This window comes from Carassius auratus, chromosome 27, assembly GCF_003368295.1.
Source record: "Carassius auratus strain Wakin chromosome 27, ASM336829v1, whole genome shotgun sequence".
Taxonomy (NCBI): domain Eukaryota; kingdom Metazoa; phylum Chordata; class Actinopteri; order Cypriniformes; family Cyprinidae; genus Carassius; species Carassius auratus.
The window spans coordinates 19,826,312-19,849,602 of record NC_039269.1 but is presented as its reverse complement, the minus strand read 5'-3'; the positions used below and the strand labels follow the sequence as shown (position 1 = coordinate 19,849,602).

General features: G+C 39.5%; 2 protein-coding genes across 2 annotated transcripts; one reads left to right on the top strand and one right to left on the bottom strand.

The window, feature by feature from the left end:
* Nucleotides 1-208: 208 nt before the first annotated feature.
* Nucleotides 209-7,250, top strand: atp1b3a (ATPase Na+/K+ transporting subunit beta 3a). The gene is made up of 7 exons (XM_026206433.1): nt 209-514; nt 2,536-2,664; nt 2,807-2,905; nt 3,007-3,194; nt 3,360-3,410; nt 4,865-4,951; nt 6,149-7,250. The coding sequence occupies exons 1-7, from the start codon at nt 400-402 to the stop codon at nt 6,314-6,316; spliced, it is 837 nt and encodes a 278-aa protein (XP_026062218.1). The 5' UTR covers nt 209-399; the 3' UTR covers nt 6,317-7,250.
* Nucleotides 7,251-8,475: 1,225 nt separating this feature from the next.
* grk7a (G protein-coupled receptor kinase 7a) lies at nt 8,476-14,617 on the bottom strand. Its single transcript, XM_026206432.1, has 4 exons — nt 13,900-14,617; nt 13,326-13,763; nt 10,725-11,005; nt 8,476-10,377 (listed from the first exon to the last, which is right to left on the bottom strand). Exons 1-4 carry the CDS (start codon nt 14,494-14,496, stop codon nt 10,044-10,046), a joined length of 1,650 nt encoding a protein of 549 aa, XP_026062217.1. The 5' UTR covers nt 14,497-14,617; the 3' UTR covers nt 8,476-10,043.
* Nucleotides 14,618-23,291: the final 8,674 nt, after the last annotated feature.

Genomic DNA, 23,291 nt, shown 5'->3' with positions numbered 1-23,291 from the left:
TAGGCCTAATGTTGTTGTTAGTGTAGCCTTTTTTGACATGCACAAGATGTAACCTCTTGGTATGCATATGGAAATTCCTTCACCTTGATAGGCTACTACCTGATAACCACTGCGCAGCGCCGACGAACACCAAGCTTCTCCAGCATAAAATTCACAATCAGTTTGTAATAATTTCAGGGTCGCATAGTTTACGCATGCGCAAAAGCGCTGCCCCTTCATCCCTCCCCCCACAACATAACGTGGAGCTGTCGGGGTCCGGTTTGTTGGAGCGGTTTGTCATCAGGAGCATTGCAGCACATTTGGAGACGGCAGAGGCCAGAGGTTCTTCGCTCTTCATCAGGGCCTCAGCCCACTGAGTTCAGCCTCATCAGAGCAGGTCACATCTCACCTCATCTCAGCATGTCTAAAAAGAACGAAAACCCAGCGGAGGGCAAAGAGCCCGAGAGCAGCTGGAAAGACGCGATCTTCAATCCAAGAACTGGAGAATTCTTCGGTCGGACCGCGAGCAATTGGGGTGAGCTGACACGGTTGACACAAACCCTATGAACGGCATCATTTACACATCAGCTCATGCATGCAAGTTGAAATGAGCAGCTTACAGAAATATAACCATATACGGCGGATTTTGTTGCAGAATCTGTTCAGCCACAAGCATTTCAAGCATGAAGAACCCATAGGGTCATGAATGAAGAATGAAAATGAGGAAAGCAATCGTTAAGGCATTCCGACATCTTGATGTCATCAACTCTTTCACTGATAACATCAGTGGCAATTTCGTGTTCACTCTCTGTGTTTTGAATAATCTACAGTGATAAATATGAAGCCCATCTCAGCATCTTCAGGTTTTAGCAGATTTTCTTCCTGTAAAACGATGGGGAAAAATCTGAGAATCTACATGATGATGTTTAAGAAAAATGGAAGCGACAGCAGTCCATTAACTACATTATTTTAAGGTGTTATTTTTCAAGGATTTTAAATGCAACGAAACGACTAACGTTACGTAAATGTTGCGCGTGCCGAAGATTCGTTTTCGGTGTGGCCTGAAAATTCACTGTGGTGTGAAAAAGGAGCCTCTGTAGATGCTAATATACTCTTCATTAGACACTAATGAATAATAATAATATTTTTATACCACACTGTGGTTTTCAATCTACGTAGGCTGCCTACATCTGTTTATTTATCAAAGCAAGGCTATTGTTTACCTTATCTACCGAAAATGTTTGTGCGCTGATTCCATAATGCTATCCTTAAAAAACAACATTATCAGTGTGCTTAAGTTATTGCTTAACGTGAGAGAAAGGCTAGTGTCATTAACCTTCTGTCCTCCCTGACCTAAGGCTCGTTATACACCGTGCCTAGTTATCTCATCGGAATGCCTTGGCTAGTAAAACTAGTCTAAAATATTGCAGAATGAGTAGTCTTCATATAGTCATAATAACGACCCCGATGGTCTAGAAACCCATTTATTCTTGTTCGTTCTGAGGAAAGACCTGAACGGTTACGTCAGAGCGGTCGGTAACATCAAAGTGACGTCGCTGAGCGCCGTGATGTCGTCTGGCCCATAGGGAATCTGAAAGGGTTCTGTTTTCGCGCCTCACTAAACCTTCTGTGCAAATGACACATATCATTATTTTCGATCAACGATCAACTGCTGAATGGAAAATAACATTATTTTACATCAGGTGATTGCATAAATGAGTTTTAACTCATAAACATGAATGTGTGTATATATATATATATATATATATATATATATATATATATATATATATATATATATATATGTATATATATATATATATATATATATATATATATATATGTATATATATATATATATATATATGTATGTATATATATATATATATATATATATATATATATATGTATATATATATATATATATATATATATATATATAGGCCTGTACACAACAAACAGTTACTACTGTTGCACAATATTACAGCAAACCTGTTGCATTTATGGCAAAAAACATCACAAAACCCATGGCGACCTTGCTCACAAAAACAACAGAAACCATTAAAGAAATTCTGTTTCCACTACAAATACCACTACAAACCATCGACTTTAAACCATTTAAACAATTAAGTAATGGTATCCTTTAGTGTGTTTTGGGACATGTTACATTAGGATTAGTGGTTTTAACAAAAGCCACCAGGCGACCAATTACCAGTAGAGCCCAACAGGCAACATTACCGTTTTCATTAAAACCAATACAATTTTCATTATAACCAGTAAGACCATTACAAATTATGTGAATCAGTGTCACAATACTCACACTGCACATGTGCCACAGTTGCCGGAGCTTTTCTTTGTGAATGAATATAACTGGGGCACCGTAAAAGCAGGGTGGGGGTTAGGACGATTCCAGGGGCCTGACGATAGAGGGGGCCCCCTGAGGGGCAACGCAATTGCACCATTTCAACCAAAAAATTAAAAATATGCTTTTTTGGCAGGGCTTAATTATTTCAGATCTGCCTAGCAAACAAATGATTACTGTGTACTGTGTTTCAGGCCTCATCCTCCTCTTTTACTTGGTCTTCTATGGCTTCTTGACTGCCATGTTTGTCTTCACTATGTGGGCAATGCTTCAGACGCTGAATGACGACACGCCAAAGTATCGAGATCGGGTTGCGTCCCCAGGTGCATTTTTCAGTTTTACAAACATTGACAGTAATTAATGAATTGAAGATTGTAAATTAAAAGGGCTATTTTCAAGCTCAATGTTATTCAGTTATGAGTTATTTAAAAAAAAATACGTAAGAAACTTTTTTCTATTTTGCAGGGTTGGCTATCAGGCCAAACTCTTTGAATATAGTTTTTAACAGATCAGAACCTCTTGGATATGGCCAGTATGTCCAGCATCTTGAATCGTTTCTGCATCGTAAGTGCTCTACAGTCCCCCCCTCCCCCACCTTTTAAATAATTTCTCATCTGGTTGTATGGTACTTGTTTATTTACAGTTTCTCTATTTTCCATTTCCAGAGTATAATGACTCAGAACAGGCCAAAAATGACTTGTGTATGGCGGGTCAGTACTCTGAGCAGGATGAGGAACCTCAGAAGAAGGTGTGTCAGTTCAGGAGGAGTTTACTCCAGCGTTGCTCTGGGATGGAGGACACCACTTTTGGCTATGCTAAAGGACAGCCCTGTGTTATTGTTAAGATGAATAGGGTGAGTAACCTTACATACACTGTTGTTCAAATAGTTTAATAATATTTCTCAATATTACTATGAATTACACACTACCAATCTATTATCTTCAAGAGTAAAAATGTATGGGTATTCATATCGACTTGACTGAGGGTGAATCAGGCTGATATTGTGTTGTTCCCTCAGATCATTGGTCTAAAGCCAGCTGGGGATCCATACATCAACTGTACATCAAAGGTAACAAAAGTCGACCTGTTTAATGGGGGGCCAAATAAAGAATGATTTACATTTTTTATATTAAGATATAGTAGATATTAGAATAAGAATATAAAGGACTTATATGTATTTATGGTGTTTATTTGTGGTTTAAAGCTGCAATTTGTAAGAGAAATTTAGAAAATGGAACTAAAATGGCACAAATTCCTCAACACAACGTGCTGCCTGTGTCTCAGAGTAATCACAATTCTCGAACAATTACTTTCTCGTCTACTAAACCATTTTCCATTATCATTACTGTTTTGGCTATTATGGCTTTGGATTGCTAACTGAGGGCTCATATAAAGATATAATAAAGGTAAAAATCATAGCACCAATCAAAGTACAAGATGCCAGCTAATCAAAGGTCTGATTGGTTCCCACACAGCCCCTCCCCTGTTTCATTGCTCTGTAAAACAGCAAAACCGTGTTGGGTGTTTGTAGTTGCCAGAGTTTCTTATGGATTTCAGCTTTAAGGTTTGATTTGTTTTTGTTGTGTTTCCTGCTTGGATTTCTAATAGTCTAATAGTCTATCTTCTCTCAAGGGTGTTTATTTTTTCTTTTCTCCCTCCTTTTTTCTTTGTCTCTCATGTCTTTACTGCATGCTGCCAGTTGAACTCCTTTGTAAAGTGATGGGTAAGATCACTGTATATCTGGTCTCTCTCATTCTCCCGGTCTCTTTTTTTTTTGCTACTACTAGCGTGATTGAGGATGTCTCTTCTATGCTTTATCATTCCTTACCTTAAATTTCCTGCAAAGCCACAACATACACATACTTTGCACAATCTAGTGAGAATTAGGGATGCATCCTGATTTGTTTAATATAATCAAAACTGGAATGAAATAAACTAAATATAAACCAATTAAAACTAAAATATTATTAACAAAAACATTTTTATGTACAGTGTGAAAACGGATAATATTTTTGTGATTTGTTAAAGATTAAATAAGTGTTATTCAATTATTAATGTTTTATTGATTAACATAGACCGTTAAATGGCAGCTTTAAAAAAAAAGGTTGAGAAAGTGAGCTGCACAGTTAAATATCTGTAATATTAGCCGATTTGGTACTGATAACTCATGCATCCCTAATCAGAATCAGTTTTCCATTATCACAACGGTTACCATCTGATTATTTTCTTAATGAGTTGCTACTATTGAACAAGAAAGATTGCTAATACTAATTCATTTAGCATGGCATAGCAGCAGCATGACTTCTAGCACTTGTTTACTCCAAAGCAGCAGTCTGCTTCGTCTGTTCTCTGCTGGGATACATTATGCTCTGCATCCAAATGTATTTTTCTGCTACAGCTACTGTATATGTCATTGATGATTTATATTATTGTTAGAACTACATCAAACGGCATCATCCACTCTCACCAAGCGACAGCCTGCTGTCTTCAGTTGTCTGATGGTATTTTCTTCTTTCTCTTTAGAGTGGGAAACCTCTCCAGATGCAGTATTTTCCCCATGAGGGGACTATTGATAGGATGTACTTTCCTTACTATGGGAAGAAAACACATGTAAGTATAGAGCTCAGAACATGCTTTTTATTTTTTTACATAATACACGTATGTGTGCTGTGCATATTATGTAATTATAAATACACTCACATGCATATGTGTGTGTATATATATATATATATATATATATATATATATATATATAGAAAAATATGTTGTTTTTATATTAAATATATTAATTTCTGATATAAATTATATTAATATTGACAGATAAATATTAATACTGTGTGTGTGTGTATGTGTGTGTACACGATTAATCATTTGACAGCACTAGAATAGCTCACCCTTAAAATGAAAATTTGCTTAAAATGTACTCACCCTCAAGCCAGTGAAATCCAGTGAAAGAGGATCCATCGGTGAGCAAGTGATGTTATGCTATATTACTCCAAATCTCTTCTATTCAAGAAACAAAACCATCTACATCTTGGATGGACTGAGGTTGAGGAAATGTTCACCGTATTAGAATTTTTTAACTATTCCTAGTTTAAAGAAATGTTTCAGGTTCAATAACATTTAAGATCAATCGTCAGTATTTCACAAATTGGCCTTTTCTGTGTATCCAGTTTTAAAACATTGTTGCCATAATACAATGCCATAGACTTACTGTATGCAAAAATTATGTGAACAGCTGTTTTACTAGTAATTATAGTATGATTTAGTTTAACTTGTATTAAACCCAGAATATTCCTTCATTATACAATATGTGACCCTGGAGCACAAAACCAGTCTTAAATCTCTGGGGTATATTTGTAGCAATAGCCAAAAATACATAGTTTGGGTCAAAATTATAGATTTTTATTTCATTTAGTAAAGATAATGTTCCATGAAGATATTTGGTAAATTTCCTACTGTAAAAATGACTATTAAAAGGTCATTTTTGATTAGTAATATGAATTGCTAAAGACTTAATTTGGACAACTTTAAAGGTGAATTTCTCAGTATTTAGATTTTTTTTTGCACTCTCAGATTCCAGATTTTCAAATAGTTGTATCTCGACCAAATATTGTCCTATCCTAACAAACCATACATCAAATGAAAGCTTATTTATTCAGATGTATACTTCTCAATTTCGATAATTGACCCTTATTACTGGTTTTGTGGTCCAGGATCACTTATAATACTACATCTTAATTTAAGTGTGTATAGTGAAGTACACTTTTTTTTCACCCTGGTTGTTCTGTCTCTGGTCATCTGTAGGAGGGTTATGTTCAGCCTCTGGTTGCTGTAAAGCTGTTGCTTAAGAAGGAAGACTACAACTCTGAGCTGTTTGTAGAATGCAAGGTAGAGGGCTCCAACCTCAAGAACAACGACGAGCGTGACAAGTTTCTCGGTCGCGTCACCTTCCGGGTTCTGGTGACCGAATAACGCAGCTTCTGGTACAGACGCTGAAGGGAAACTTGCACTACTTCTCTCCCTTTCATCCCTGTCCTCCTTTTAAACCCCCACTGTATGTCCTGCATGTCCTCAGCAGGTCTCAAGGACCTAACTTAACTCTCCACAGACAGGCATGACTGATTGATTTCTGTTAATGAATCCCACTCACCGTGTCTTCACAGGATCCCTGTTTAGTCTTCTGTCTAGCACCGCCTCCTGCTGAAGACATGAGTGTCTCTGAACATTTAATTGTACTCAAACCCTGGCCCTCGCATTCCCTAGATGTTTTGAATTCTTTAACGTCATTACGTTGTACTCTTAAAGGGGTTTTGTTTACATTGTGATCGAAGAGATAAGTTAGTTGATATCTAAATCCTTAGCTGGTGTTTTTGTGTTTGTGTTGCCCGGTGTGAATATATTTAATGATCGTATTGTCATATTGCTAGAAGATTTATGAAAAAAAAGAAAAGAAAAAAGTGGCATTATTTGACACACTGTTGAAATATGAACTACGTAAAGAGCCACATTTGTAACCTAAATTATTTTCATAACCTCTGCATGGATCCTCGTTCATGCAGATGCCTTAAGAGCCATTTAACATCTTGGTACAAATGCTATTTTGACAAATAAAAAGAAAACAAATAAGTGGTGGTTGTAGATTGTCTGTAATATCCTGGATGTACCACAGGATGGCGTTAGGATATAATGTTGTCTAACAGTAACTTTTTTTTCTTACAAATTACAGTTGTGTTGAGTAGCTTTTTTTGCATTTACATTTGAACTCATTCTCTTACTACACTGAATCATGTGTTTGGCGTCATATGTTATATACGTTTAATTTAAACATGTCACAGTGCTCAACCAAACATAGCACTGTGTGTTCCTGCCAACAGCTATCAATAAATCAGCAGTTTGCGTCAACCGATTAGCTGACCACATTTAGTCACAGACATGGGAATCTGCTTCAGTCTGTACATAGATGGACTTTTAAGCTGGCCAGAGTTTCATGTAACTGATCTGTTTAGCGTACAATTCATTTTTAAGTTTTCTTTATTATTATTATATAACTGCTTAATTTGAACCTTTTTAAGGCTGACTAATCACATTTACTTTATTCTATTGACATTCCTGGTTTCAAACAGTAAATAAAAAAACTTATCTGGATTGTATTAAAAAAAATAGTTTCCATATTATATAATAATTTACTTTGGTCTGTGAAAAATATTAATTATAGTCAAAAAATATATATATATATATAGGATGCAGTTATTTAATTTTGAAAACAATATGTTTTTCACAAAGTATTTTTAAAATATATAACTGCTATTTCCTATATTTCAGGAAACAGTTAGATTTATTATTATCATATTTTGTGTTCTTTGGTGTTAAAAGTGTGAGAACTCCTGGCTTCTGACAAACACGGCAAAATCAAAACTCCCAACAAGATTTTATTTTTCCCTCTAGATGTGAAAGGACACTCTCACAAACACTGCTTCTTACACACATAAGCTAATTTTCCGCATTAGTGGTTATTGGTTCACATAAGGAGGAGTGGCATCTGTTTGGCTTAACAGGGTCTTTAGCTTTCCCATCTGAAGAATTTTCTGATTACTACTTCTCCACCAAAAATCATATGCAGACCCGCATATTAATAGTAATATCCACATCATCTCTACATGTACAATGCCTAAAAAAGCTGATTTTACAGTCTTTAAATGCAGGAAGCAGTTTCATTCGTGTGTACTAAACCCCACTGGTATTTCTATGCTCTCAGAGGTGATCATAAATTGGTAAATCTGGTGAGAGTGACTTTTCTTGGTTCAGCAAATCAGACTGGAGGTTACAAGGATTAGAGGTTGATTTAAGTACGCGAGTATAAGCCAGATTATCGCCTTACAAGATAAGTGTGGTGTTCTGAATTCAGCCCAGAACTTTTCAGGCGGTCTGTGATTTGACTCCTTAATCTGGGGAATATATTTTTAGTTTTTTTAAGAAAGCGCCAACATGTGGGTACATTTTAAGAGCACTACATGAGAGATTAAACTTCTGATTTAATGATCTCACATAACTCCGTTAAATTTGCTGATTTGAAACCGAATTAGCACCAAGAACCAACGTTATGGGAGGGGGTAAAAGCTGGGAAATAAATCTGTAAAAGAAATAAACTTTTTATTGACCCATTTTGAATACATGCCCCTGTTGAATATCTGAAATCTCTAAACCTTATATAAAATAACATCCTGTCATTATTACTTGCCTCAAAAAGACACAGAACAAATAATTCATTTGCAGACAGGTAGTTTGTTCCACTTTATGTCACAATAACAATTGTTTGCTGTTGCTCATCATCATAGAAGCAACACCACTCAAGACTGGAAGAGGGCATAACCTACACCTTGGTTACATCGTGCGACTGGTGAGGATTTAGAAGACGAATCCGTGCCAAAGCCCACTATCTGTGCCCTTGAGGACTGACCTCTTTCAGCTGAAGTTATCTGTAAAGGAAGGCTGTCTACTGTGTAGACATTTACCACTCTGTTATGATGGGACATGAGAACGAAACACAAATGGAATTACCTTTAAATGCTAAACAAGCAAGCTCTGATTTCATTTCATTTCAGAGCTAATAATATATGTTGATTTATTCATATTTATATGTACATATTTATACACACAAGGTGCAGAATCAGAAAAGCACTGCTATCAAAGATCACAAACGTGGAGGTCATGAGTTTATAATTAGTGCGACATTCTCTACAACAGAGATCGTCAGAGCTCTGTTAAGCAATTACATTCAAATGCACTTTGTTAGCATGTAGATGTTTCAGGCCCACATGGAATCTGTGAAATTGGAGCACCCACCATTAGAACATTTTTGCATCCTTCACAATTATTTTGTTACACATTTTCACAAATTTGACCCTGTGATGGACTAGCCATTTCCCTGTCCCGCTTGAGATGCTGGGACAGGCACAAGCAACCCTAGGACAAATGGTTGATCGATTGGTGGATAGAGGAACTCTGGCTCAATTAATTTAGCTTTCAGCTACCTGTAAGCTTGTAGAACATGCCACAGAATTCCAAATTCAAACAACGAGAACGAATTCCGCAGATTCCATCTGGGCCTGACCTTCAGTAGCCTCTTAAAGTCTTACAAAGAGTATGTGTACAGTAGATGCCAATTGTGTACTAGCACACAGTGAACTAATCCACAAAATAAACTGTGATTTGGCAAAGGCAGGAGATGTTTGAAACACAAGCTGCTGCTTTTTAGGTATGACTCCACTTTGCATATCAACGCATCTCTGCCTTCTGATCACAAACTGCTGCCGATTACACTGAGTCGCTATTGTTACATAACAATCTTTAGGTGGCTTGTAGTCTTCTACTCTTCTAGCATCTTCTCAATTGGGAATAGTACTTTTACTTGCTCCCCCTGTTGGATAGGAGGTTGACTACTTCACGAGACATAAAGGAACTGCAGAGAAGACCTTTCCTGACTGGTCCAAAGCTCAGTCCACCACATCATGGGTGGTCTAGAGTGTTTCTCAGACCATGTGGCTGTGCAGCTGAAGCAATAAGAATCTCCTTCTATGCTACAATGGACTAATGTCCCAACTCTGTTGTCACGGTCCACTCTTCTTCGAAACAGAGCACAGTTTCATTCATATTAGTGATGCCATTGAAAGCATTTGCTGGGGTGGCTGGATTGGTCCTCTCACAGAAGCGTGCAAGTGCCTGATTTCTTATCACCATCTAAACCACCGGATGATTCTTTCCGGTTGGGGTCGTTGAGCTCATCAAAGAGTCCAGTGTCAATCATCTCCTTTTGCCAGGCAATGGACACAGCACCCGTGCTAAACTCCTTGAAGAACTTGTCATCCTTTGCATCAAACTCTATACCCTTGATTTCAGAGAACTCGGCAATGTCACCTGTATCCTTTGCATAGACAACGTTGGGTTTGGGCACCCAGGGTGGATCGATAAGGCCAGCCTCCAAACGAGCAAAGTTGATGGACTTGAACCACTCATGCTTCCTTGGATCATCACCCCTGTGAATATAGTACACGTAACAATTACACAATCTGGTCATTCGGGAAAAAGGAGTTTGATGCATTTCACAATCTCGCCATTAACTGGTTCAAGAAAACCAAGGCTTATGGTCATTATTACATTATAATTTGGCCCAAAAGAAAGGATATAGGTTGACCATATAGGATTTTAGACCTAGAAAATCATCTTTACCCAGGCATACAAATTTGATACAATAGCTCTGACCTGAAGGACACTATCGAAGAATATTGTTGTAAAAGATTTCTAACAGGTTAGGGTCCACATATCCTGCTTTGACACCTCAGATCTGAAGGATCAGGAGGTTAAGAGGGATAGAAGGACTTACTTGCAGCCAAGACGTTCATCAACCTTCTTCTTGAGGAACTGCTTGATTATGTCTATAGTGGGGGCGTTAAAGTTCTTGTGCTCAAATTTAGGTTCCTCGTTAATGATGCGCCTCTGTACCTCCTCCTTCTCCACTTTCTCCTTCTTAGCTTCAGGGCCTTTGAACGGGGTGTAGCCAGCTACCATTTCATAGATACTGCAACCAAGAGCCCACCAATCCACTGATGTCCTGTATGGGGTTTCAGTGAGGATTTCAGGTGCCATATATGCACCCGTTCCAGCCTGTGAAAATAGAGCCAAAGCGTTTGAGGGACAAAAGTTCAGACTGAACTTTTTTAATATGATCATTTCCCATAGGAATCTGTATAGATTCTTTGTATGAAACTGTCATGGTTTGAAGAGCATATCTGTTTGTCAGAGGCGTTTATTAAGGTAACAGCATTCTAGAAGTAGAGTATTTTATGTAAGTATTACCCTACTTGTACCTAATTTTCTCTCTTTGTCAGATGGAAGAAGCTTAATTGTAATCCTCTACTACCTGTCAGGAGTCATGTGCCGATCCACTGTGATGAAGCGGACAGTCTGGTTATATAAAGACATCCATTCTTAGGCTCAAATGCACATGTGCACCTTTGTGTACAAAGATATGCTTTCACTTAGAGTCATTCATTACTAACTAAATTTACTTGCATGGCTTTAGAATTAAGACAGACCACCATGGGTACTTAAAAATACTATTTATGGAATTTAAGGCATGGTAATATATAGTTACAATACTATCATACTGAATATCTAATATGTTTCAGACAAAAGCATTGTTTTTTGGCTAAATAATCAATCCTTAAGCAGGTAATTTGCTAGCAGTTTATACTTCAAGAGGAAAACTCTCCGGAAATGTAGAGAACTAAGATATAGTAGTCATCAGGGTTAGGCTCAGTCAAGCTAAAATGTACTGATTACATGGGAAAAGATGCACGGTCATTGTGCTAGACTAGCATTATTAGAATCCCTAAACTAGATTGACCTAGACCTCCAGACCACTGAAGCTATAATTTGTGAAATCTTACATAAATCAAACTGCTGGATCATGGCAACAAAAGTTGTGAGATATCAAGAACAGTCAATAAAGTGTTCAAGAAAGACAAGGAAACGAGAGCAAAGAGCAGCGATAAACAAAGAGCCTTTAAACATATAAAATTCATGGGACAAATATATAATGTAGCGCTTCCCCAGCCTTTGGCGATCTGATCAGAGACAGATTTGTGTAATTCTGCCTAAGAGGATCAGGAGTGTAAAGCCAACCAAACCCCCGGTGGTTCAGCTTGGGCTTCAACTTGCATTGAGGACTCAAGAAGGGCACGGGATAATAAGCTTTAGGTCACTGCATGAAAGTTGTTTCATTTTGACATTTGACAATATATCAAAAATGAACAAGTCATGAGGGGCAACACCGAGTATACAACCTCGTTTTTTTTCCAGCAGAGTGAGCTTAAGAAATATAAGACCAAACAAAAGCAAAACAATGTAAAGTTGAGGGACAACACAATGAAGGTAGTATATTCCCTTTGTTATAAGCACAATAGATCTTTACAAATGCCATTTGTCATTACAAATGTAGCTTCTAACACTTTAAACCATTTAGTTAGATAACTACTTTCTAAAACACCTTCTGGGAATAAGTTAAAGGTTCAGTTAACCTAATTTATGTTGTGCTGTAATTTAATTGGTTATTTTCATCAGTCAATTTCATCAAGCTTCCTAGTTGCTAACGGTGATGGAATTTTACTATCAATAATGTTGCACTACATTAATAAACTTTATAATAGTTATAGATTATTATCCAGGTGTGATTATTGCACCTCTATATATATTAATGAAGAATCCTCCTAATCACAATTATCTGTGGCTTACCAATGCAAAAGCTTAAAGAGACGATGAGCTAAGGGTGCAGGTAAGGACACTGCAGCTAACTGCAGTCTTTGGGTCTGTTTACTGATGTAGCTGTACTCGGGTTGATGAAGATCACCAGGAATTATATAACAGACAAAGAATACCACGCTAACACGGCCGTAATCCTGATTTACTGTGTAAAAGACGAGTAATCTAAGGTGCCTAACAGTGTTACTGAAAATCTCTATAGTCCTGGAGACATACAAGGACTGCTAAACATAAAGTAAAGAAAGACTTTAACTAGACCAGTGATCTCAAACTCTGTTCTGAGGACCACTGTCTGTAATGGGATCCAAGTGTCCTGCAAGTTGATGGACTAATTTAAAAAGTGACTAAAATAATAACTATAATTGCAAAAAGCAGAAAGGTCTATTAATTAATTGAGTATTTAACTAGCTGATTGGGTTCAGTTTATCATGTAAGTGTTTCTGTTTTCTCACAGTGATGTAGCTCGGAGGTACGCGTCAGTGTGTGACCCAACTTAGCTAATGGATTGATGTTCCCCAAATCCCCAAAAATCATTTGGAGTTTTAGTTAGTCTCCTTTAGTAGTTTGAGAATGACTCTCCATGCTATTTATCTCATACAAGCACACCCGGTTGTTATCTGTGCCTTTAATGCAACTGATCACAGCATAGATGCGATCGACTCACCTTCTGGGTGGTGGTCTTTCCAACAGGAATCTCCACAGCGAGACCAAGATCTGAAAGACGGCACTGGCCTTGGCTATCTAACAGCACATTCTCTGGCTTCATGTCACGGTACACAATGTCCATGTTATGCAGGTGAAGCATCCCGGTTGTAATCTGCGCTGTATAATAGACGATCCGTTCCATTTCGATACCCTTCTCGCCAATGTTATAGATGTGATACTTGAGGTCACCTCCATTCATCAAGCTCATGACCAGACAGAGATGGGTCTTAGTGTCGTAAGCATAGGCCAGGCTGACAATGAACAGACTGTTGACCTTCTCCAAGATCTTCTTCTCTAGCAGGGCCATTTTCTCGCCATGTTTCTTCTTGAGGCGCTTCTTGCAGAGCTTCTTGCAGGCATACATCTGGCCGGTGTTCTTAACCTGCACTGCACACACCTGGAAGTGTATGTGATTGACATGGTTAAGTTTGAGAGACTACATCATTGTACAGTATCTTTGATTTAAGACATTTTAGCATCTCCTAGTTAAAGCTGGCCATTTACATTATATTCTAATAGATTGCAGAACATACCTCTCCAAATCCGCCTTTTCCAAGTGTCCTGAATTCATAAAAGTACTTTTCAGTGATTGGCTGTTTCTCGTACTCTTTCCACTGCAAAAACTTTTCAAATAATTCGCTTGTCTGGTAATCTGTAAACGGCTTGCCTTTTAGGAACTCTTTGGTGGCCTCCTTCACCTGCCCCATCACCTCCTCGAAGTCTTTGTCAGTAACCGCTTTGCACTTGGTTGCCACATCTCCAGTCAGGAAGGTGAGGAAGCTCTTGGAGCCATCTTTGCAGAACTTATTGATGATATTTGTGCGGGCCTTGTCTTTGGCAGCGGCCTCTGACAGCTCCCAATCATTCAGATCATCCAGAAATTCTGCAGCAGCATTGCACTCTGGCCCCGCTTGATCCAGGTACTGGCGAAAAAACCTTTTTCCGATAGGTTGCTTTTCGCAGAGGGATTCAAAGTCCTTGTCCAGAGTCGACCTGAGTGCCGCACATTGTTCAGGCTTGGGTAGAGAGAGACTTCGGCGACGTTTCTTCATTTCCTTGTCATCACCCCCTTGGGCTTTTAGGTAGGCCGTGTTGGCCACCAAGTTATCAAGTCCCCCCATGTCACACATTGTGGCGGCTGTGTCGGGCTAGTCACCCCACAGAAATGGAAAGCTGTATGCGGTATCAGGCTAGAAGATGACTGCCAGTGCGTTTGTGTGACTCGCTTCGAAGCCAAGGCGCGAATGAGCCACTAAGACACACTGACAACCCAGTAATTACTCATTTAGAATTAAATACCTGCAAGGGATTTTCACTTAAGTATATTTGTGCGGTCTATACTCAGCTACTATTCAAGGAAAGGAACTTATAAGAGGGTTCTCCTACTAAGAAGCTTTAGGGCTGACTATATTTAGGAAGATGCAGAGCGCTAGTAAACGGATGGCCATCGGGCTCTGTTGTCTAAACATAAATGGTGATACGATGAGAGAGAGAGAGGAGCAAAAATGTGAGAGCTAACAGCTCAGCATTGAGTGTACAAAATGCTGAGGCTAGCAGGATGCACTAAAACTTCCTCCTGTTGTTTATAGGCCAATGGCTAATGTGCTATTGCCAAACCAAATACCAAATAACATTTATTTACAAAATCAATAATACCATTTTGAATCATTTTACTTACTGATTTGAAATATTAGCAGTTTGACTATTTGTAATTTATCATAATCATTTTGGCAAATATACTTTTTTAAATTTCAAAACAATTGATTCAGAAGGATTTGTTGTAAGAATCTAGTCAAAAAGTGTGTCAGTATGTTCCTGCCACATGCTTTCTGTCTTTACTAGAGTACGTTCACTCAACTGTTCATTCTGAGCTATCACATTTTTCATATGCTCTGGCACTGTGTGATAAAAGTACAAAATTATGCTAAATTATAATATTTTGGGAAAGAGAAAAGCTTAATTTTGTTCATTATTGAACATGTCATACCATTTATGCAGGAATAAAGTTGATAAATAATAAGTACAATTTATGATGAAGTGATTTACTTTGAATGCAAGTAAAAGGCAATAATCTTGTGTCACAAATTCTGATGAAATATGATATTATGACATCAAATAGGAATCATTATTTGTCCACGGTCTGTCCAGCTCCTGATTTTTGTTGAAATCTACAGCGCTCTTGCCAGGTAAGTTCAGGTTATGATGTTGCTTTGTTTGAATGCCATTCGTAAGTCGAAACATCTTACCTTCATGAGTTGCACTCTGCTGCACTGGCCTCATTTCTGCAGTGTGCCAGCCTCTCTTCGACCTGCTCTACCTTTCACATTAATTCCTTCTTTGTACTTTGTGATGAAATACAGAGATCACCGACATTAGCCAATGTGACCATTTATAAGTAGATATATGTAAAAACAACATGAAAATGAGATCAGCCTCCTGGATCAAGATGAACCATACTTGGTTATAGTTATGGCTTATTGACAGGGATTTTAAGCTCCAGTCAGAGGTCATAACAGAAATTACACAATTCTCCTACTGTTTGGGAACTATCTCTTTAAATAAGGTGGTGCGCATCAGTATAAGCTAATTCAGTCCACTAAAGCTAAGCTAATATGAGTTAATCCATACCAAAAGTCTCTTATGCTTCTTAAACAGAGTGGGGGGGGGGGGTCTCATTTGTACACAGCTATGAGATGTTAAACCTGCTCAATCAAACTTTCTAGGTCATGTTGAACATCAGCCAACTATATGCAGTTATTGTGCTTTAAAAGATGTTTCTGTGGCTGAAAAGGCTTTTTAAATCAGTGTGGGGATATAAAATGGATAATTTTTCATAGGCTTGTATGATACAATCTGGAATAGTTTCTCATTGTATTGGTTTTTGTGTAAAAACCACTGGAAAAACATAAAGGTACACGGTATGAAATGCATACTGCAAAAACATAATTGTTTACAAAGAAGCAAGTAAATTTGTTTAATTAACAGACATGGTAGATTGGACACTGCTAGGCAGTCATCTCTGTCCTTCATGGCAGTAGGATTGCCTTGTCTCACCTGGAGATCACCTCCTCTTATAAGAGTGGATTAAAGAGGTGGTGGAGGGAGAGAACAGACTAACAATCCCCCATCTGCTTTTAACCCAGAGACAGATCAGCGGGTCACTCGCACAAATGGCAAAATACAACAGGAACAGGTTTTTGTTCAACATCATACTTATACATACTATAGCCTATTATATGACATGACAATGTTTATTTTCACTACAAAATATAAAATACATCAAGCATGCACATTATTGTGTCCACTGCTTATAAGTGTCTAGTTTACTTTTGTATGTTTTTCAGTGACATTATATCAACAATCAAAACATTTGTTTAGGGTACAGCTTAATGTTTAAGGAGGTTATAATCTAAAAGGGGGTTCGTTTGAAATAGTACTTTGTTTCAGCATTACCTGTAAATGTCAGAGAATGTAAATGTATCAACAGTAAATCCAGTCTCCGGAAGAATACAGTATGAATTAAATTTGGCTTGGATCCTTACCATTTCTAAATTATATGTATATATATTTCATAATAGCGTAATAAAAGGTTGTACAAGAAAAGTAAAATTATTATTATTACTTTCACTGGAATAATATATATATATATCACCATAGAAAATCCTTGTGTATACACAATTACAAAACAGACGGACAATAGACTCCTTTTCTATTGAACAAAATCACAAGAATAATCAATACCCAAATTAAATCTCTCTAACAAAATTTTAGCTGGATATATACTATATATTTGTATCACCTGTTATAATATTCCTATTAGTACAACTTTGTTTAAAGATGTCAATGCGGTGTTTAATTAGCATATGTTGCCTCACGTCTTACAAAATCTCATGCTACTGTAAAAGTCAGTGGGTCCCAGTGTCTCGTCCATCCATCGCGTCATGTCACGAGACACTCTGCCCTCTAGTGGCTAACTGTTATTATGTTATAATCATTATGAACTCGTAAAAATCATTAATCAATAACTTTGGCCGAGAAACACATGAAAATAAGAATCTACCTTTCAGATGGACTGAGCAACAACTTAAAAAAAAAAGAAATTAAAAAAAAGTGATTTGAATGTGATGCTTGTCTCATGTTTTATTAGGGAAAGATGTTGTTGACAATATTTGTGGCCAAAAACAATTTTTGTTTCACATTGTATTCCTCTTCCATAAATTGCTTCATGCTGCATAATTGTTTAGTACTGCAATTTTGCTGGAAAGGCTATTAATATGCTGTTAGAATTGGCTGTTTACTACCAGGTTCCGCTCTGACATCTACAGAGTGAAAACATAAACCATTACTGACTGGTAAGTAATTGGTTAAGAACCCTATTCCTGTGGAAATATTTAATAGCTTTTTATTTTGTATCCATAAGTAATCAAAAAGGTAAAAGGAAACAGGTACTTATTAACCTCAAAAGTTGCCAGCCCTGGTCAAAAGCCAATTACCCCCCACCTGTTTTTTTTGTCTTGTTTTTTAATGTTGCGGAAACAACACAATCAGCATTTGTTTTTAAGTGCGTTGAAGCTCTCTTCCCTCTCCAGAGATTAAAAGCAAAATGTACATTTATTATTTATTATTACATTTGTTTACCTCTCTGTGCCACATTCTGCATTTTGATGCAGCTAAATTCTAGAAACTGTTTTCATTGATATATTTGTTGTCAGACAACGGGATGAATATGAAATAGTGACTGAAACGCGACCCATTAAGACTAACCAGCTCTCTCTTCTGAGATGTGTAAGGTACAATTTGTAAGATATCTGCAGTAAAATATCCAAAAACCACTAGGCTAGTGTTATATTTTGTTAATGTTTTCAACTACTTGTAAATCATGAGAAAATTCCCATTTTAAACGTCAACTAGAAAGAGATGCCGAACTCACTTGTGTATTACTCGACAGGTGAGTTGTTTTGATTCGTATCTTTACAGAAAACGTATACTATTATAACGATCAACAAGATTAGTATTATGGGGCATACACACCAAACGCGGGGCATCTGTAATGAGTCGGTCATAAGTCTGGTATCCTCGTTTTATTCCCCCTTCTGGTTATTCTCTCTCTCTCGGTTCACCCTCAGCTGTTTCCGATTGTTACCTGTTGTTGCACTTACCCCCTGTCACCCTGCTCTCTCTTTCTCCTATTTATGTTTGCTACTTCTAGCCCATTCTTTTCCCTGTTTCTTTGCCAGATTATTTATTTCGCTATGCTTGCAGGTGGCTGTTTCCTGACTATCCGTTCCTATCTTGTTGCATTTATACATTATTGCATTTTTCGCTTTTGGGTCTAATCTTTTCCATAACAGAATAACCTGGCCAGACATGGACCCAGCGAAGGAGAGTCCGATTCACGCAGCTTTTGAACTACAAGGGGCCATGCTCGGCAGACATAATGAGGAGCTGTCCACTACCCGCCACACTGATCTGACTCTTCAGGTTCGCCAGCTCAAGAAGGACCCATCCGTTCCTCCCCAGTCGTCAGAAGCCCCTGAGCCCAGGATTAACAATCCCACATGCTATGCCGGTGAGCCTACTCAGTGTCGTCATTTCTTATGCAGTGTGAGGTGGTTTTCTCCCTTCAACTCACTACTTACTCCAGGGAGCGAGCTCGGGTGGCCCACGTCATCTCCCTTCTGACCCTTCTGGTCGAGCTCGTGAATGGGGGACTGCTGCTTGGGAGGCTGGATCTGATCTGACTTCACTGTCCGTTTCGATTCATTCAAGGAGGAGATGATCCGGATGTTTGATTGTTCAGCACATGGAGAGGAGGCTTCTCGTATCCTTTCCTCTCTTCGCCAGGGAAGACGGACAGTTGTGGATTATTCCATTGAAATCCGTACCCTGTCGACCTCCTGTGGGTGGAATGAGCCAGCCCTTGTCGCACGCTTCTTAGAGGGGCTTAATGCCAACATCAAGGATGAGGTCATCGCTCGCAAACTATCCTCCCATCTTGATTCACTTATCGAACTAGCCATCCATGTTGAGACGCGGTTTGATCTCCACCTGACGCACCAGAGGCATGGACTCTGTCTTTCAACCAGCTGTATCTCCCTTCTCCGCCTGCACCAACAGGACCGGAGCCCATGCAAGTTGGCTGTCTTCGTATATCCACCAAGGAGAGAGAACACAGTGTTATCAATCGCCTACACATGTATTGCGGTGTGGCCAACCACTTCGTATCTACGTGTCCAGTAAAAGCCAACGCTCAACAGTAGAGGCGAGCACTACCTCTCTGATCTCTCCATCTAGATCATGCACCAGCATCCCTATCACCCTGCATTGCTCTGATTCATCCGTTTCCAGTTCAGCCTTGCGCTTTTTTTTTCCACCGTCGGTGTGGCTATCTGGGGAATCGATAGATTAGTCAAGCACGCCCTCTCACGCCCCGTCGTTCCACATAACGTTCCTAGGGATCGTCTGTTTCTACCCGTTACAGCATGTTCAGTGGTACTTCAGTGGGCTCACTCCTGATTATGCCCATAATTCTTTGCCAACGTCCGCCACCGGTCTTTCTCCATTTCACTGTTGCTTAGGGTATCAGCCCCCTCTGTTTTCCTCTCAAGAGGCTGATTCCAGTGTACCCTCGGTTAAGGCTTTCATTCAGTGCTGTAAGCGCACCTGGAGAAGGGTTAGGTCAGTTCTCTGTTGTTCTAAGAACCGCTAAAAAGCGTCATGTCAAGAGCCCTAAATATATTTGTTGCCAGAGATTGTGGCTTTCCACCCTCAATTTGCCTCTCCAGGCCACTTCTCTTAAGCTGGCTCCCCGCTTCATCGGCCCTTTTCAGATTTCTAAGGTCATCAGTCCTTTCACTGTCAAATTGAGACTCCCTCCTTATCTCTGCCGTGTTCATCCCGTTTTTGATGTCTCGTGCGTCAAACCAGTTGTGCGCGCCCTTTCTCGTAAACCCCCTCCCCCCATCCCGGTTCGTGTTGAGGGAGACCCCACTCACACTGTTCGCAAACTCCTTGATATGCGTCGTCGCGGTCGTGGACATCAGTTCCTTGTGGACTGGGAGGGGTACGAATCCTGGCCAAGATGGCAGAATAATAGTTCCATTTTAAAAATAAATATACAAACATTTAACAGAAAAAGACATTTTAGCAATTTAAACATCATCTCAACATATTCACCAGCAGCACTCAGTAACAGCACTTGTGCATTTAGTACTCAAATAGTTCTTTATCCTCATTTTAAACTGTATCATTGTCGGTAAATAGTAAAATTTTAGCTTATTCTGCAATTTATACCAAGAAAAAGTTGCAAAAACTTTAAAAGCACTTTCACCTAAGACAGTTCGCGTTAATGGGATATCATACATGATTTGGCCATATGATCTAAGATTACACTTCCTGGTAGTGACTTTTGGAGTCAGAAGAGAACATAAGTAAGGAGGCACCAAGTATGGCCTTAAAAAGAAAAATATACCAGTGTTCCAGCCTGCGATTGTGCAAAGATGGCCAACCAACACTCTCATACAAGTTGCAATGATGAGTATGAAAACTGGAATTGGTCAAAAATCTTAGTGCTGCATGATATATTGAATCCAGCATTTTCAAAGAAGCTTCAAAGAAAGACAAATTTTCTTCTAAAAGGAAACCAAGATATTTATAGACTGATGCTCGTTCAATTACTTTCTCATCTAGTGTAGCAATTTGACTAGCATCTTCTGTTTTCCTTGATTTAGAAAAGCACATCATTTTAGTTTTATCAGAGTTAAGTACAAGTCTCAATTTCTGAAGATTCTTCTGAATAATTATAAAGGCAGATTGCAGATCCTCTATAGCACTTGTCAAGGCTGGAGCAGAACAATACAAAACAGTATCATCTGCATAAAAATGACATTTAGCCTTTGTTACATTTTTACATAAGTCATTTATATAAATAGTAAATAGAATCGGATCCAAAATGGACCCCTGGTGAACACCATTTTGTGTAAATAATGACTTTGAGTACACACCATCAACATGAAAACTTTGTGTTCTGCCACTCAAATAGTTGCCAAACCATTTGACAACTTTTGGAGACATTCCAATATCCACCAATCTCTGAGACAGAACATAGTGGTCAACTGTGTCAAATGCTTTTGAAAGATCTAAAAACAGTGCAGCACAATAATCTTTAGAATCAATAGCACTTATAAAATCATTTAACACTGTCATAATGGCAGTGACAGTGGCACGTCCTGATTTTGCCAAGTCCGATGTGTTCCTAGGTCAACATATTTTGTTGACCCTGGAACAACATTTTACTCCAAAAATATATTCTTTACCATATCCCTACACCTAAACCTAACCTTAACCATGAGTAATCCCTAAAATCAGAGGAAATGATAGATGAATGACACTGATGTACAAGCACCAAACACTGATTTTGAGCATAAACTTCACAAAATCTATAAACTGGTTCTCCAAATCTGATTGGTTAATCACAATGTTGTTCCAGGGTCAACAACGATGTTGTCCCAGGAACATGTCTCACTTGGTAAAATCAGGTTAGCGGTGACAGTGCTATGATTTTTATGAAAACCCGATTGCGAATCATGTAAAATATTTTTTGTTAATAAGTAGTCTTTTAACTGGTCAATTATAAGCCCTTCTAAAACCTTGGCTTATGATAGCTTAGTGTCACGGGGTGAAGAAACACTCGACAAGAGGTGCGTGAATTAAATGCCCCGGAGGGTGGATTTATTGAAAAGTGAAGGGTGCCTGGTGAAATGTCCTGATCCGCCTTCCACTGGTTGGTGCTTCCTGTGTGCTCTCCGTGCTCTTCTGTGACAATCAAGGGGAAAGTGGGTGTCCTGACATGCTCCAAAGTGTGTGGGCTGTCGGTCACTCACTGCTTTCTGTGGAGATAGAAGAGAGGGGTTAGACCAGCGTTGCATTTGGTTCGAGAACCTCTTCTGAGTGTAACATGTGCTCCTTTTAAATGTGCTGGCTGAGGGGGAGCAGCTGTGACCGATCAGCCAGTGACGAGGATGTGCAGGTGTTTTGCTTTGGTTTCCAGGGCGACGCTGATTCCTCTGGGAGTGCTCGTCATATTCCCCCCCCCCCCCATTCTGGTCCTGTGAAGACATGTAGAAAGTAGGGGTGAAATTAGGGGAGGGTGGGGAATGACCCCTGACAGACCTGCATAAGCTGTCCAGATCCGGGAGAGGCCATCAGCGTTCGCGTTGGCGGCCCCAGCTCGATGGCAGACTTCGAAGTGGAAGTCCTGGAGTGCTAGGAACCAGCGAGTCACACTGGCGTTGGTGTCCTTGGAGCGGGCCATCCACTGTAGGGGCGCGTGGTCGGTTACCAGGGTGGTAGTACCGGAGCTCCAGGACTGCCCACCTGATGGCCAGAGCTTCATTCTCCACGCCGGCGTACTTCCTCTCGGCGGGGGACAGCTTCCTGCTGATGTAGATGATCGGATGCTCCTCACCTTCCTGAAACTGTGAGAGGACCGCTCCTAGTCCTGTGTCAGAAGCATCCGTCTGCAGCAGGAAGGGGCAGCTAAAGTCCGGGCCGCGGAGTACCGGCGAGGACGGGAGTGCTGCTTTCACCTGGGAGAAGGCTTCTTCCGCCGACGGGGTCCAGCATACTTTCTCCGGCTGCCCCTTCCCTGGTCAGGTCTGTCAGGGGGGCAGCTAAAGAGGAGAAGTTGGGGATAAAACAACGGTAATAACCCGCCAACCCCAAGAAGGCTCGTACCTGGGTCTTTGTCTTGGGTCTTGGTGCGGCGTGGATGGCCTCAACTTTCTTGTCTTGCGGCCAGATGAGTCCTCGGCCGACTTGAAAGCCCAGGTACTTGGCCTCAGAGAGGGCTAGGTGGCATTTTTGGGGGTTGGCGTTAAGTCCAGCCCGCCAGAGCTCCAAGAGCACCCTCCGCAGACGATCCAGA